This window comes from Chiloscyllium plagiosum, chromosome 22 (assembly GCF_004010195.1).
Source record: "Chiloscyllium plagiosum isolate BGI_BamShark_2017 chromosome 22, ASM401019v2, whole genome shotgun sequence".
Taxonomy (NCBI): Eukaryota; Metazoa; Chordata; class Chondrichthyes; order Orectolobiformes; family Hemiscylliidae; genus Chiloscyllium; species Chiloscyllium plagiosum.
This window is the reverse complement of record NC_057731.1, coordinates 21,463,471-21,479,113: the sequence shown is the minus strand read 5'-3', so window position 1 is coordinate 21,479,113 and position 15,643 is coordinate 21,463,471. Positions and strand designations below refer to the sequence as shown.

The 15,643-nt window shown below is 42.7% G+C and overlaps 1 protein-coding gene across 2 annotated transcripts in view; it reads left to right on the top strand.

Moving 5' to 3' along the window:
• Positions 1–2,019: 2,019 nt before the first annotated feature.
• Positions 2,020–15,643, top strand: part of LOC122561120 (dihydropyrimidinase-related protein 2-like) — a 37,878-nt gene continuing 24,254 nt past the window's right edge. The window contains exons 1-2 of one of the 2 annotated variants that reach the window (XM_043712564.1): positions 2,020–2,469; positions 12,632–12,720. In XM_043712564.1, the coding sequence (XP_043568499.1) occupies positions 2,125–2,469; positions 12,632–12,720 (434 nt within the window). In that variant the 5' untranslated portion in view covers positions 2,020–2,124. Of the gene's footprint in view, positions 2,470–3,843; positions 4,163–12,631; positions 12,721–15,643 lie in introns of those variants that run through there. The other variant, XM_043712565.1, reaches the window with a different exon arrangement.

The window sequence follows — 15,643 nt, the reverse complement described above, 5'->3', positions numbered from 1 at the left end:
TCTTTTTTTCTGTGCTGTTACCTTTCTGCACTTCTAATGTACTGCCTGAGAATGTGGTGGTAGTTGAATTCTGGAAGGGCAAAATGAATTGCAAGGCCAGAGAGAAACAGCAGATAAGTTGTATTAATTGGACAGCTGTTTCCAAGAGCCTGATTGAACTGGGCTGAGTGGATTTCCTCTTCTGTGCAATATTATTCATTGGATTCTGCAATTTACCATAAACCGAATGTGTGGGTATCAAGAAGTCGCCAAGTAATGGGAAAGGGAATGTTGAAGAAGATTGAGTAAGATTTAGTAACCAGATAATGTCATATCAAATCATTTTTCATAGAAATGTCTGACAATAGCACCAAGGAATATCAACTATTTAGCAAAATCTAGAGCTAAAATATACATAAAAATAATTCCTTGAACATAAAATCGCGGTCATACAAGTGTCATAGTGTATTGTAAAAATGTCAATGTTAAAAACTAGAAGCAATCTTATAGAATATAAGGCAACATGAGTAATATTCACTCGCTACTGGCTAATGCGGCTCCTCGCAACATGAATAGATACAAAGACATTGTACAAAGGGCGACAAAACTGAGAAGGTTAAATGAATGGACTTATAGGAGCGAACAATTATTAGAGAGGTTAGTTCTATGTGGGTTTGGAGGATTCCTTCCTGCTCACACACGAAAAAGAAAGCTGGTGGACAATATTAAAGGATGAAAGAATAACGAGCAGAAATGATCTTAAGATGCAACTTGTTCAGTACATTCTTTTCAGCTGCATTTTACTTATATGTGCCATGTTTGGATTTTCCTCACCAGGCAACGTTCCTATTGCTTTTACTTTGTTTTCATTGGATTTCAACTGAACGAATCAGGAATGGCCAACTTTTAAAAGATTAAATGATTTGATTAATCATCTCTTCTGTAAACACGGGTTTTCAGACTTGTGCTATTGTGACAGGCGCCCTCGGAACCTGCTGCATGTTAATTGTCAGTAAATAGCCAAATTGTCCCCAAAAACACATTGCGCACACAACCCATGCGTTCCAGCAGCGTTGCCTTTTTAACGACATTAATACCGAAAAGGGGCACACCGGCGGTTAAACAGTGCCCGTTGCTCGGTGACCGCGCACAACATCAGCCTAACGTTTGGCCAATGGCTTGGGACCAGATTTTGATTTTTTTTTTGGTGTGGATATTCATTGTTAATTAATTCACTCCTTGCCTAAGCCGAGAATTCAAAACAACCTTTGGCATTGGTGGTGAAAGAGAGTGGTTGTTCCGAGAATGGAGCCGTGAGCATGTTGGAGAAAACGTTATATCAGAAAGTAATCAATACTGTCGAAATCCCCCACGAAACCTCCAACATTTCAAGTTGGTGCTCATCAACGGCACACTATCAGTCACCATGGTGTATTTCCGGAGTGAGGACGCTGCCCTCCACCATAATTACTTATTGCAAAGAAGTTCCGTCCCTTTGATAATGTGGGTGCTCCACACTGAGCTGAGTTTGGAGATTGTGAGCACGTGTTGGAGACTCTGTGGTTACTTCATGACCAGTTCCAAACAGATCCCGTCATTTCCTGGATCGTCTCCCATCAGCACCAGAGTCTCTGAACAGCTCCTCTCGCTCCTGGCTCCAGAGGTCGAGGCGGTTTCTCGTTAAGAGATAGAGTAATGCAGGAAGTGGGGGCGAGGCACAGGCGGCTGAAGCCTGTCCTTTCCGCCACACCAGTGACCTGCTACAAGTAACTTTAAAGGGAGGCAGCGAGAGAGGGAGGAAGGCAAAGAGTTTGAAGCAGAGAGATGGAGTGAGAGAGAGGCAAAGAAATGGGGAAGGCAATGGAGTGAACGGCAGAGAGGAGAAAGACATAGAGACAGGGAGAGGCAGAGAGAGAGGCAGAAGGGTAGATAGAGAGAGACAGAGCGATAAAGAGAGAAAGAATTATAGAGGGACGCAGAGAGAGAGTCAGGTGGAAAGAGGGATAGAGACGGGGGGGAGAGAGGCAGAAGGAGGGAGGGGGCAGAGAGAGATAAGGAGGAGGGCGATAAGAGAGAGGCAGACAGTGTGTCCACAGTCCAGCCTGGTGCAACTGACCCATAGGATTCCCATTGCTGACCCTGACCATGGCTGGAAAGCAGCTCCGGGTTCCGGAGGACGAGCCAGAGGACCCGCCGGTTTATTTCGCCAAACTGGGCACGAGCAGCCCCAAGCCCCGCCAGAAGTACGGGGGCATGTTCTGCAATGTGGAGGGCGCTTACGAAAATAAAACCATCGACTTCGACTCATTGAGCGTGGGCAAGCGGAGCGGCCGGAGTGCGGGCAGGAACGAGACGAGCCAGGTTTCCCTGGAGTCGGACGGGCGGAGTGAGAGCGGCAGTGATCTCAGTGAGCTGTGCAGTCTCTCTGAGACCGGGGATCACTCACCGAGACTGCACGCAGGAAACTCTCTCCCCCAACAACACACACAGGTAACAATAAATACATCACTCCTCATCGAATGTGTCAAATAGCTGAGATCGCGTGCATGAAATTACCGACCTTATAAAACTGGAAAATAAGTTTATAAATATGAACACGGGAATATATTGGTTTCAAATTAGAATTGAGATGGACCCCAGTTGATATTCGCTTGTCCGGGTTCCATTATATGTATATAATATGTGACTATACGCTGTGAAATTGATCACTGAAACGCTTTATCCCATACGTGCAGCTATTTAGCTTTTAATGTTAGCCTGGCAAGACCTTAGCTTTCCTTCGGGCTTTATTATTAGAAGCCAAAGTTTCTGTCCCATGTTAAAGAGTGGTTGTCTGTGTTTTAATATTGGTGTGGAGACTCTGATGGTCCTCCTTTTGCTCCCACTGTGTCGGCCCATGAACTTTCTCTGCAACTTCTGCCTTGTGATTCTGAAGTGAGTGCAGGAACATTCAGCGGGGGCCCGAGTTCCTGAGTCGAGTCTATTACAGCACTACACCACTGTGGAAAAAGTGGCAGGATACCGCTATTCTCTGTGTGTGTGTGTGTGTGTGTTTGGAGGGGCGGGAGAGAGACTAGGACAAAAGGCATTCACGTGTATATGACTGATCCCCACCCAGCCTTCATTACTGTCGGTCAACTGTCAGATTGTGGACGGAGCCGTTTGTGACAGAACGAGACTCCCCAAAGAGATTCTGTATCTTTCCATCTTTATTGATCATCCGGTGCATACCATAAACCAAAGGAACCGCATAAATAAATCTCTCTCTATAAAAAATCAGTGATGAGTGACATTTTCTAGCGTGGATGATGGATCAGGAGGGTTTGTTAACAATCCCAGAGGATAACGAACAAACACAGAGGATGTTTCTTCATTTTTATTAAACTGGGAGTCCTTAAGGTCTTGTTGTCCAAAGACTATGATTGAGCCAGCGACTGAAAAAAATCTAACAATAAACAGAATAAATAATCTAATATCGAACCATCTAAAATTATGTATTCACTTTTAAATCTTAGGATGATTCGCATTTCAATAAGTATTCTACTGAATTGACTTTACGTTCAATTTTTGCTTTAAATTAATACTTAAGGTGGAATTATTTTGCTAACGTATTGTCATCGATCGGTAAAGTCCTCTTTAAAAATGGATGGGTTCCCTGTGCAATAGTGGAAATTATTGCCAACAAAAGGCTGCCGATAGACTGTGATGGATTTATTGGTGGTGGGGGTGGGGAGAGATTGCTGCAGCCTCCACCCTGCACCGTCAAGGCTGCTGTTGGACTCTCCGATGCTGCTGAATGCAGGGGGTGGGGGGAGCTGGGAAATGCTAATCAGGGAGATGGTCTGGGATCTTGCTGGAGGAAGGGGGCGGGGAGCAGGGTCGAGGCGGTGCCAAGCCTGTGCTGCGGAGCTCTCTGAGCAAGCACCATTTTCAGCACCACCGGGAAAAAAAGAGAGAGAGAGACATCAGAAAGCGACTCCCTCTCTGCCTCTACCCCCAAACCCACACCTCCCCCCCCCCCACCTTGATCTCACCGATCGTTCACTCGAGCGACAGCCGGAGAGAGGACAGCAATCAAACACACACACAAAAAAGCAGCGCCCAGTGGTCTGCATCAGAATCGGCCGGAGCTCAGAAAAACATGTTGTCCTACCAAGGCAAGAAGAATATCCCGCGGATCACGGTAAGGACTCGCCTCAGTGACAGTGCGGCTTGCACAGCCCCCCCGGGGGCTGATTTCTCTCTCTCTCTGTCTGTCTGTGGCTTTCAGAGTGAGGTGAGTGCCGGAGCCTGTACAGCAATGCTTTCCTCTAATATTATCCTCATCGGTCTGAAAATGGCGCCGTGTGTGTAATGAACAGCGAGGCTGAGAGGGGGCTGAGGGAGAAGGTGGGATGGAAAACGGGACGTGAACACAACACACACAAAAAAAAACGCAGGATGCCTCTGTGTTTTAGGGACGGAGGGACCGCGCCGTCTTCAACGGACACATCCAGGGGCTGCCCCAGCACCAGCAGCCAGAGGGAGGTGGGGAGGAATCCAATACGCACTAAAAGCAGGTCACTCGCTCACAAGTTCTCCCCACAGTTTGCATTTTCAGTGTAATGCAGTGATTTCATTCTGAAGAAATCCTCAGCACCACCCACTCCTCTCCCCCAAAAAGTGCGTGTCAAGGCTTAGAAACAAAATCTGGCTACAGTTTTTCCTAACAATAAATTATTGGGGTGGGGAGGGAATACATCTCGACCAGTTGCTGCCCTCTCTAATAACCAAAAGAAAAAAACAAAATCCCCTTTCAGGTTTGATTGCATCTGAATTATTCACCTCTTTCTTTTAAAAACAGAAAGACGGGAGAGAAAGAGAGGAGGGTGCGGGCATGCGCACTCACAGCCCATTCATCTTTTCCATCTCGCCCCCTTTGTGTTTGCTGGGTTTTGTTGCAAAAAACTGGGCGTAGTTGCTGTTTTCCAGAGAGGAATCTGCGGCCGCTCGCCACCGTCTTTTGTCGATTTCTAGAGATGTAACTGAACCTGGATTGCCGGTCGGCGAACCGAATGCAAATGTTAAAGCTGCAAAAAAATACCAAACCACAGTCCCGAGTATTCACACCCACCCTTTTCGTCTCGCGCCGTTGCCTGGAAATGTTAGAGAGAAATAATAATGTCAAAGGGGAGGATCAAAGTAATTACTGAATAACCACCCACTCTCCCCAAAATCGTTTTCCGCCCTTGAAATGATAAAAGGGTGAAGGCAAAACTGAGGTTTGATCTGATAGCATTTTGCTCTTCTTTCAGTAACATGGGCCATTTCTTTTCTCAAGGAGGGGTGTGGTCCGACTGTACTTACAAAGGGCTCCTTGTGTCACAAAGCAGTTGTACTTGCATGTTAGCATTATTATAAGAACCGTTCAAAGATAACGTACAACGACTGGGGTACAGAAGAAATAGATGGAAAAGCTCAGCAGGTCTAGTAGCATCAGAGAAATCAATTTCAGGTCCAATGACCCTTCCTCAGAACTCAGAATTCCCACAGTGTGGAAGCAGGCCATTCAGCTCATCAAGTCCACACCGGCCCTCCGAAGAGCATCTCACCCAGACTCACCCCCTGTATTCCCCACACCCCTGGACACTATGGTCAATTTAGCATGGTCAAGTGACCTAATCTGCACACCTTTGGACTGTGGGAGGAAACTGGAGCACCTGAAAGAAACCCATGCGGACACGGGGAGAATGTGCAACCCCACACAGACAGTCACCTGATGCTGGAATTGAACCTGGGTCCCTGGCAGCAGTGTTGACCACTGAGCCACAGTGCCACCCAACTCATTGGACCTGAAATGTTATCTCTGATTTCTCTCTGTAATGCAGCCAGACCTGCTGAGATTTTCCAGCAATTTCTCTTTTTGTTTTTGATTTCCAGCGTATGCAGTCCTTTCAGTTTTAGAAATTGATGCTAGTAGGATAGGTGATCGAAGGCATGATCCCAAGGATTTTGATTTTCAGAAGACTTTGGAATAAATGTGAATCAAGGCAGTGAAGCTTTGTGGGAAGTTGTGCTGGATGCAATGAAAAATTTTCTATCATTTGTAAAAATGAATGGGAAAGGCCCACACAGTCGATCGGGGCCAAAGAATAAAGGGTGGTCCTTTGGTCTGGAAGTGATTTTAAATGTAGAACCAGATCCAGGTGAAAGGGGAATAAAAAGGCAGTTTTCAACTAACGCTTTCTGGAGTGGAGAGCCAGTGGCAAAGCTACATGACTGGGTCTTATTATAGGACAACTCCTAGTTAAAGGATAAATTGGAATTTGTATAAATTGGAGCTGGGGACAACAACCTGTGGAATATGGATGAAGTTGTGTTTTCAAATGGATGATACATTCAGTGATAATGGTGCAGGAAGATGAGCTATATTTTTGAAGGGAAAATTAACTCTTGTGATGAATTTGAAGTTTGAGGCTCAACCTAGGTTAAACAGAACAATGGGTTGTTGCATCAAGCTCAGTCAGAAACAACAGACAAAGTGTTTGACAAGGGATATATTTTCTGTTAGGAGATAAACAGGATAATTTTGCAGATGTAAAGTTTGAGATTTTTCTAGCTTCCCATGATTTAATTTCAGCCAAGATGTTGCCCAGAGCATCGTAACAATCTTGGAGTTAACTATGTAAAAGAAAGGGTGAAGTATATATGGACACTACCCTCCATTTATGTGCAAGCATTTAGCCAAGAAATAGTAATAAAATAAGGATATTGTCTGGATCCTGTTGAGGGTAACTATTAGGGGTCATGGTGCGAAAACATTGCAGAAAAACACTAGTTACATTAGGACAAGTCGGAGCAAATATGTGTGTGTGTGTGAGATACTGCAGAGAAAAGCAAAGGATCAGCCTGAAATGGTCAGTTGTACAAAGAACACATAGAAGTTGAGTCACAATGAGATAATGTTGCAATTAAGTCAGAAAGATTTTCATTGCGGACATCTGCAACAAATGGGAAATATCACTGAAGGAATTCAAACAAAGGGAGAGGTAAGCACTGAGAAAGGTGATATTAATTCATTAGAGATTCTTTAAGAGAATAACAAAGTTAGGAATAGGGATTCAATTGAAGATAGTGGAGGAGTATTCAAAGTGCATAGAGAAGTAATGAATAGCAGTGGTTTTAAATATGAGGAAAATGGGGGTTATTGGAGAAGGAATATCTTATAATGTCAAAAAAATTGTAGTTGATGATTGAGTGGTTAGGACTCTTATCAGTATTGGGTCAAGGGAATGGGAGTAGGATTTGGTTATGGTAACAGACTGATGAGAGTAGGAGGAGCAATGAGGGAGAATTGTATGACTGGGGAGCAAAGGAGAATGGGTTGGGGGGAAAAGGAGAACCAGATGGGGCCACCAAGTAGATGAATGACAGGTTTTGAGTGAAAGAAATATATGAACTCCTTGCATTTGGATTTGGAGGTAAGAACCAAAAAATGGGGAAAGGAAAGATGTTTGTCGGAGAAAAATCATTTAGGATTGACCTTGTCTCCATGATGATACTGGAGTCTCGAGAGAGGGCTTGCCTGGAGGGGAAGGGGATATTTCATTGCATGGCCAAATCAAGCTGCCAGAATTTTATTGGTCTTAAAAGGTGTGGAGCATTTGGTATGTTTTTCATTTGCATTACCTGCTCAGGAGATGAGATGCTGAAAAGTCAATTTTGGGGAAGATTCTGTATCTACCAGGACTTATCACAAATCTAAGCAAATTTGATAATAGCATAAATTCAACTGCTGATAAATGAACAGGTAAACCCATAATACAAGTGCCAAAGTGGTGTGGAGTTCATTATGTCCAGCACATTAAAACCAGAAGAAAACCCATAGTGTCTTAAAACATTGTTGCTATGCCTTTAAGAGCCTCTGGGTCCAATGCTGACCCTCCCAAAATCCATTTGTTTAATAATTTAAAATTGAGCCCTTTGAATTTACAGACACTATAGCTACACGGGTGGGAGACATCTACTCTTCCATGGACCTGCTCAAAAGGATTCTGCAGAAATTTGTCCCCCTTTTTCTAATTCATCCCCTGCAAAACTACTTAGCTGAACTTCAGCACTCATTCCTTCAAATCAACATTAGCCATTTTACTCTAAATGCAGTACTTTAATTTGAATATGCTACTTTGGCAGATATCATTTACAGGGAAAACTAAGTGATTACAATATTGTGCAGACGTACCAATAATGTTAAACCATTACTATCTGTGGAAAATGAGCAGACGATTACATCTTGGAATTTCTAAAAATTGAATGAACAGAACTGTAATAGATACTTCGTGTCAGAATTTCTTGCATGCTACCTAAATATCAGTGAAAGCAAAGTCACCCTGTTCCTGCTCTCTCAGCAGGGAGAGATGACTAGTGGCAGGTTAACCTGAGAGTTACTGTGCCTCAGTTGTGGGGTAAAGTAGAAACTTTATAGAGACCCAGACAGATACACACACTAAACTCACACTGTTGAGCATCACTCTGCATTTTAAGCCAACTGGGTGACCTAATAGAGGTTGGCATGGATGAGTTGGAGCAAAGGGTCTGTTTCTATGCTGTATAATTCTATGACTGTATAACTGAGCAAACCAACCTCCACTAATTACTTCGGCATTGATTACCTAAATATAACCATTCATGATATAGTATGCATATCAGTGGGAAACAAAACAATACGTAATACCTTGATACATGTTGTAGGTTTTCTCAATTTTCATTTTTAAAATTTTCTTGTAATTAGTAAATCAGTTTCATTCATTCACAGTTCTACCTTTCTTAAGCAGTACTGAAAACATTCTAATTAATCGGCAATATATTGACACAGATTCCAAAGAATCTGACTTTCATCAAGTTATTAATTATTCAGTCCTTCATTAATTTTCTCTGACGCCTGGATGTAACCAGCAATTTTGGCAACATATTCTTATAGTTTGTGGTTTTTAGTGTCTATTGTATGTTGCACAAATTGCCTTGCAAAGAGGCATCATAGAGATTATGAAGGCAGAATGCCCTCAGACCCAATGTCTAAAACATTCTGAAAAGCTCATAAACAGGAAAAGGAAGCAGAAGAAAACATTGTGCTTGCAACTTCTCTTTGCTGTGCTTTTACAAGAGATCTCAACCCAAAAAAAACTCTCCTTACATTAACAAATGTCTCTAGATAAATTCATATCCTCTGTACAAATGCTTTCAGCTATAATGACTTCACTATTCCAAAATAAACCTCTTAAATCTGTTATTTGCATCAATCTGATAAAAGCTGCATCCAAACCATGCCAAGCATGCTGTCTGTGTAAGCAACAACTGTCAGGAGCCATATTTTGTAATCTGCAAGCATTGTGCATAAGCATCAATATGAGTCTGCTGAGGTTAAAGTGACTACTTCTTGAGGCTGGTACAATTGCACATTTAAAAGGCATCGGGATGTGTATATGAATAGGAAGGGTTTAGAGGGATTTCGGCCAAGTGCTGGCAAATGGTTCTAGTTTGGGTTAGGATATTTGACCAGCATGGACCAAAGTTGGACCAAAGGGTCTGTTTCTGTGCTGTACATCTATATGACTAGTGACTTGAATGGGTTAACACAAGAATATAAAAAAATGGGTGCAGTGAGCCGTTCAGCTCTAAGCCTGTCCTGCCATTCTATAAAATCATGGTTGATCTGCCCTGACCTCAACTCCTCTTTCATGCCAATTCCTCACAGCCCTAAACTCATTGACATTTCAAATATCTTTCATTGATCTGGCTGCTGCAACTCTGGGTTAGTAGAAGAGTCTGATGTATTCTCATCATAATAACAGTATCACCAATGCCCTATTCTGGACGGTATAGCTAGCTGCTTCCACAACATCAGAGGAAATGTTGGAAACCTTTCTCAGATAATAAAATTGACATGTTAATGATGTGTAATTAATTATCTCCACTACCAACAGGAATTCCAACTCCTATTAATAATGGAATATGCACCAGTGTTTGCTTTGGTATACAATGGAAAGTCATACAACAGTGGTGAGTCATGGGAGCCAGTAGACCAGCATCTTGCCTTATTTTCCACTGTGAAGAGCAGTAGAAGAATGTGTTTTGATTCCATGTGTAGGTCATTCAATCATAGAGTCTCAGAATGAATCATTTCTAATTCTTTGGAGTTAAATCACTGCATAAGTATTCATCAAACTTCAGGTTTTGGTTGGAACAGTGCTACGTTCAGAGCGAAAAGATTGTGAGATTTAAACATATAAAGTAGATTGTAACACCAAACTCAATAGTAAGAGCCACAGTGATGCCATATTTCTGAAGTCACATAAAACCAAAGCCTCTTTTATTAACTCAGGGAATATTCAAGGTCACTTGATTTTATTCAAAGAAAAGTGTCAAATTCCTCTGTTGTCCTGGTCAGCTTTCCTTCTTCAACGAAAACCATTAAAAACTGATTAATTTTTTATTCACAAACAGAAACATAAATTGCTGAAGAAACTCAGCAGTTCAGGCATCATCTGTGGAGAGAAAGTAGCGTTAATGATTCAGGTCCAGTTATTCTTCCTCAGTTCTTATTCAGTTTTTGTTTCTGAATTCCAGCATCCACAGTTCATTTTTATTTTTTTTAATTCATTTATTTTCTGTTTGTGGATTTTGCTGTGTACAGGTTGGCAGCCTCATCTGCCCATCATACAGTAGTGCCTGTACTACATATAATAGTGCCTGTACTACATACAATAGTGCCCATACTACAAACAGTAGCGCCTGTACTACATACAATAGTACCTGTACTACATACAATAGTGCCGGTACTACATACAGTAGTGCCTGTACTACAAAAGTATGAATGTGCCCATGATAAGGTATTATGTAGTTTCATCTTCATTATTGTGTTGTTCTTCTAAAGGTCCAAAAATGCATCTGGACTTACCATTTTTGAGTACTTCATGAGAAGAGCAATAGAAAAAGGAAAGGATGAGAAATTTAAAAACATATGCTTAAAATTGTCTATCAAAAATGGACCCTTTTTTACTGTTCCTTTTTTAAGAGACAAGTCTTTCCCTAGGTTATACTTCAGGATTCTGAACAAAAATGAAATTAATGGGAATTGGAGATGGGGGAAGCCTCTCCGCTGTTTGGAGTAATACCTAGCACCAAGGAGGATGGTAATGATTGTAGGAGGTGAATCACCTCAGCTCCAGGATATTGTTCAAAAGTTCCTCAGGATATGTTGTAGATCCAACCAACTTCAGTGCCTTAATTAAGGACCTACCTTCCAGCAAAAGATCAGAAGTAGGCATGTTTGCTGATGATTGCAGTGTTTGTGACCCTTCTGTGTCCATAAGCAGCAAGACTTGGACAACATGCAGTCTTGGACTGATAAATGACAAGAAACAGTCACACTGGATAAGTGCCTGTTGTTGACCATCTTCAGCGAGACAGAACCTAACCATCTCCCCTTAATATTCAGTGGTATTACCACTGTTGAATCCCTCATCATCAACATCCTGGGGGTTACTATTCACTAGAAACGTAATTTGATGAGCCATATAAATACTATGAACCGTACTTATGGTGTAGTGGTAGTGGCTCTACCTCTATGCCATAAGACATGGGAACCGCTTAATTTAAAAATATCTACAAATATTGTGGCTACAAGAACAGGATAGAGATGTGAATTTTGTGATGAGTAACACACCTCCTGTCTCTCCAATGCCTATTCATTGTCTACATGACACAAATCAGGAATGTCATGGAATACTTGCCACTTGCCCGGACGAGTGCAACTTCAACAACACCCAAAAAGCTCGACACCATCCAGAATGCAACAGCTCAGTTGATTGACATTAACCACTTAAACATTCATACTCTGCACTACTGACACATACTGGCAGCAGTGTGCAACATTTATAAGCCTTGTTCAACAACATTTTCCACTCCCTCAACTTTGTGGAAGGACAAAGGGAGCAGACACATGGGAACTCTACCACCTGCATGTTTCCCTCCAAACTACACAGTTTGATTTGCAACTGTATCACTGTTCCTTTCTTTATTACTGGTTCAAATCCTGGAACTTGCTTCCTAACAGTACTATGCGTCTACTTAAACCACAGCAGTGGTTCGAGAAGGAACTTGATCACCATCCTTTCAAGAACAATTAGGGATGTGCAATAAATGCTGGCTCAGCTCACCTGTGCCCACATTCCATGAATAAACTAAAGGAAAATGATCTTCATAGTGATGTTCTCATTTATAAAGATATGCAAAGGTAAAGTCACCATAGTCTTACCAAACCAAAAGGCTGCACTCTCTCATTAGAATGAGACACCTGGTGGTGGTTTAACCTGAGGCTCACCACGCCTCAGGTGAGGGGAGAGGGTGAGAAGGACAATCCTGCATGGTCAACTCAGCTGATGTGGGAATTAAGCGCATGTTATTAGCATCACACTGCATCCAAGCCAACCAAATCCCTGGAATAAAGTAAATAACAATATTAAAGAAACTCTGGATGCTAATACTGTATTCTTACTCAAATAATCTGCTTTAATGAACATTGTAAACTCACAATATTGATGTTTACAATGTTTTCTTCATCATTCAGTAAAAGCACATTTTAACTGTTTAATTATTTAAATATTCCTTCCAGAGTGATCGCTTACTGATTAAAGGAGGGAAAATAGTCAACGATGACCAGTCATTTTTTGCTGATATTTACTTAGAAGATGGGATTATAAAGTAAGTTTGAGAATATTGCTTTAAAATTGTTTCTGTATGTGAATTAATAAATAGGTGAATTGTTATATGGTGTCCTAAATTGTTAAACAGAATGACTTGAATAGAGATCTTTGTATGTAACTCAATTAAGTTTCAAGTATTTTCAGTTCCAAGATCAATGTGGCTGAATTAATTATTACTTAGTTTAATCCTAACAGGATCTGTTATGATCTCGAGGCCCTCTTCTACATCTGCAACTTTTATTTCTCAACTCAGTGGTTTCTTTTAATGGAATTTATAAACTTGGGACACCACATGACAACTAATAGTTAGTTTCTGTAATACACCAAGATTTATGCAGAATTTTCTTATCACAGGTTCAGATGTGAAATTCTTACCCTCAGCATTGCATCCTTTTTCACAAAGACCAATTCAGACCTGACAGCGAATGACCAGTTTGCCAACAAATTGCATAATTTCACTCCTGAACAAAACATTGTCAATTTTAAGAAAGTGCAAGTGATTATAATATTAATAATGAGATATATCCAGAGGTGCCTGCAACAGATTGCCTGTATGAGTTACATTTTCTGAAACAAAAACAGAAATCGCTGGAGCAACTCAGCAGGTCTGGCAGCATCTGTGGGAAGAAAGCAGAACTAATGTTTTGAGTCCAGTGGCTCTTCTGAAGACTCTTAAACATTAACTCCTTTTTCTCTCTTATCAATTTCTGCTTTTGTTTCAGATTGCCAGTTCTTTGCTAGGTTACATTTCTTCCCCATGGACCTCCATGGATTCATCATGGACATCCAGTCCCTTTACACCTCCATCCGCCATGACTTGGGCCTCCAAACCCTCAGTTTCTTCCTCTCCCAGTGTCCCCACCAGCACCCTTCCACTAACAGTCTTATTCGTTTGGCTGAACTGGTCCTCACCCTCAACAATTTCTCCTTCAAATCCTCCCACTTCCTCTGGCCGAAAGGGGTAGCCACAGGTACCCGCATGGGCCCCAGCTATGCCTGTCTCTTTGTCGGCTGTGTGGCACAGTCTATCTTCCGGAGTTACACTGGCATCACTCCCCACCTTTTCCTCTGCTATGTTTATGACTGCATCGGCGCCACCTCGTGCTCCCACGAGGAGGTTGAACAGTTCATTAACTGCACCAACATATTCCACCCCGACCTTAAATTCACCTGGACCATCTCTGACACCTCTCTCCCCTTCCTGGACCTCTCCATCACCATCAACGGTGACTGACTCAACACTGACATTTTCTACAAACCCACTGACTCCCACAGCTACTTGGATTACACTGCTTCCTGCAAAAATACTATCCCTTATTCCCAATTCCTCCGCCTCTATCACATCTGCTGTTAGGAGGACCAGTTCCACCACAGACCACACCAGATGGCCTCTTTCTCTAAAGATCACCAATTCCCCTCCCACATGGTTGATGATGCCCTCCAGCGCATCTCATTCACATACTGCCCCTCTGCCCTCGAACCCCACTCCTACAACTGTGAGAAGGACAGAAGAGTCCCACCAACCTCCGCGTACATTGCATCATCCTCTGCCATTTCTACACCTACAAACAGACTCCACCAGAGATATATTTCCCTCTCCACCCCTTTCCGCTTTCCGTAAAGACCGCTCCCTCTGCAACTACCTGGTCAGGTCCACGCCCCCTAGCAACCCACACTCCCCTTCTGGCATCTTCGCCTGCCACCGCAGGAATTGTAAAACCTGCACCCACACCTTCCCCCTGACCTCTGTCCAAGGCCCCAAAGGAGCCTTCCACATCCATCAAAGTTTCACCTCCACTTCCACACATGTCATTTACTGTATCCGTTGCTCCCGATGCAGTCTCCTCTACATTGGGGTGACTAGGCAGAGTGCTCCAGAGAACATCTCTGAGACACCCACACCGATCAACCCCACCGCCCCATGGCTGAACACTTCAACTCCCATCCCACTCTGCCGAGGACATGCAGGTCTGAGGCCTCCTCTATCGCCACTCATTTACCACCCGACGCCTGGAGGAAGAACACCTCATCTTCCGCCTCGGGACCCTTCAACCCCATGGCATCAATGTGGACTTCACCAGTTTCCTCATTTCCCCTCCCCCTACCTTACCCCACTTTCAATCTCCCAGCTCAGCACTGCCCTCATGACCTGTCCCACCTGTCAATCTTCCTTCCCACCTATCCACTCCAAATCTACCCTCCACCCTCCTCTCCGACCTATCACTTTTACCCCGACCTCCATCCACCTATTGCACTCTCAGCTACCTTCCACCCAACCCTACTCCCCTTCCATTTATCTTTCCATCCCCGAGGCTCCCAGCCTCATTCCTGTTGAAGAGCTCTTGCCAGAAACATTGATTTACCTGCTTCTCAGATGCTGCCTGACCTGCTGTGCTTTTCCAGCACCACTGTAATCTTGACTCTGATCTCCAGCACCTGTAGTACTCACTTTTGCCTACATTTTTTCCCTGAATGGAAAGTAGTCATTACAATAGCACAAGCAAGTAGAGAATTTCAGCTGCCCATCAATGCAACATGTCCCATCAGTGGATTTTGATATTCCTAGATTGTCTTTTAACATATCATTTTCCCCCCCCAAAAAAGACCTTTTAATCCTAAGTCATACCATTCGAGGAAGAAATGTAAATGGAGAATGGCTAAATGCTTGAAATCATAGGTTCTTTCAGTAGTCAAATAACTGAATAGATTTTAAAAGCTATGTTGTGTTTGAATTACTGCTATATAATTCAAAGCATTAACAAAATAATTGATAGTTTTATATTGTCAGCTTCTCAAACTGGTGGATTTAGATCTCAGCTACATTGCAGTAGGGTGGCATTAATGAGAGGTTAGGCATTTACCCAGAATATTCCCTTTTGTCTGCCCATTTTGGACAAATTAGCTGCAGATGACTGAAGTTA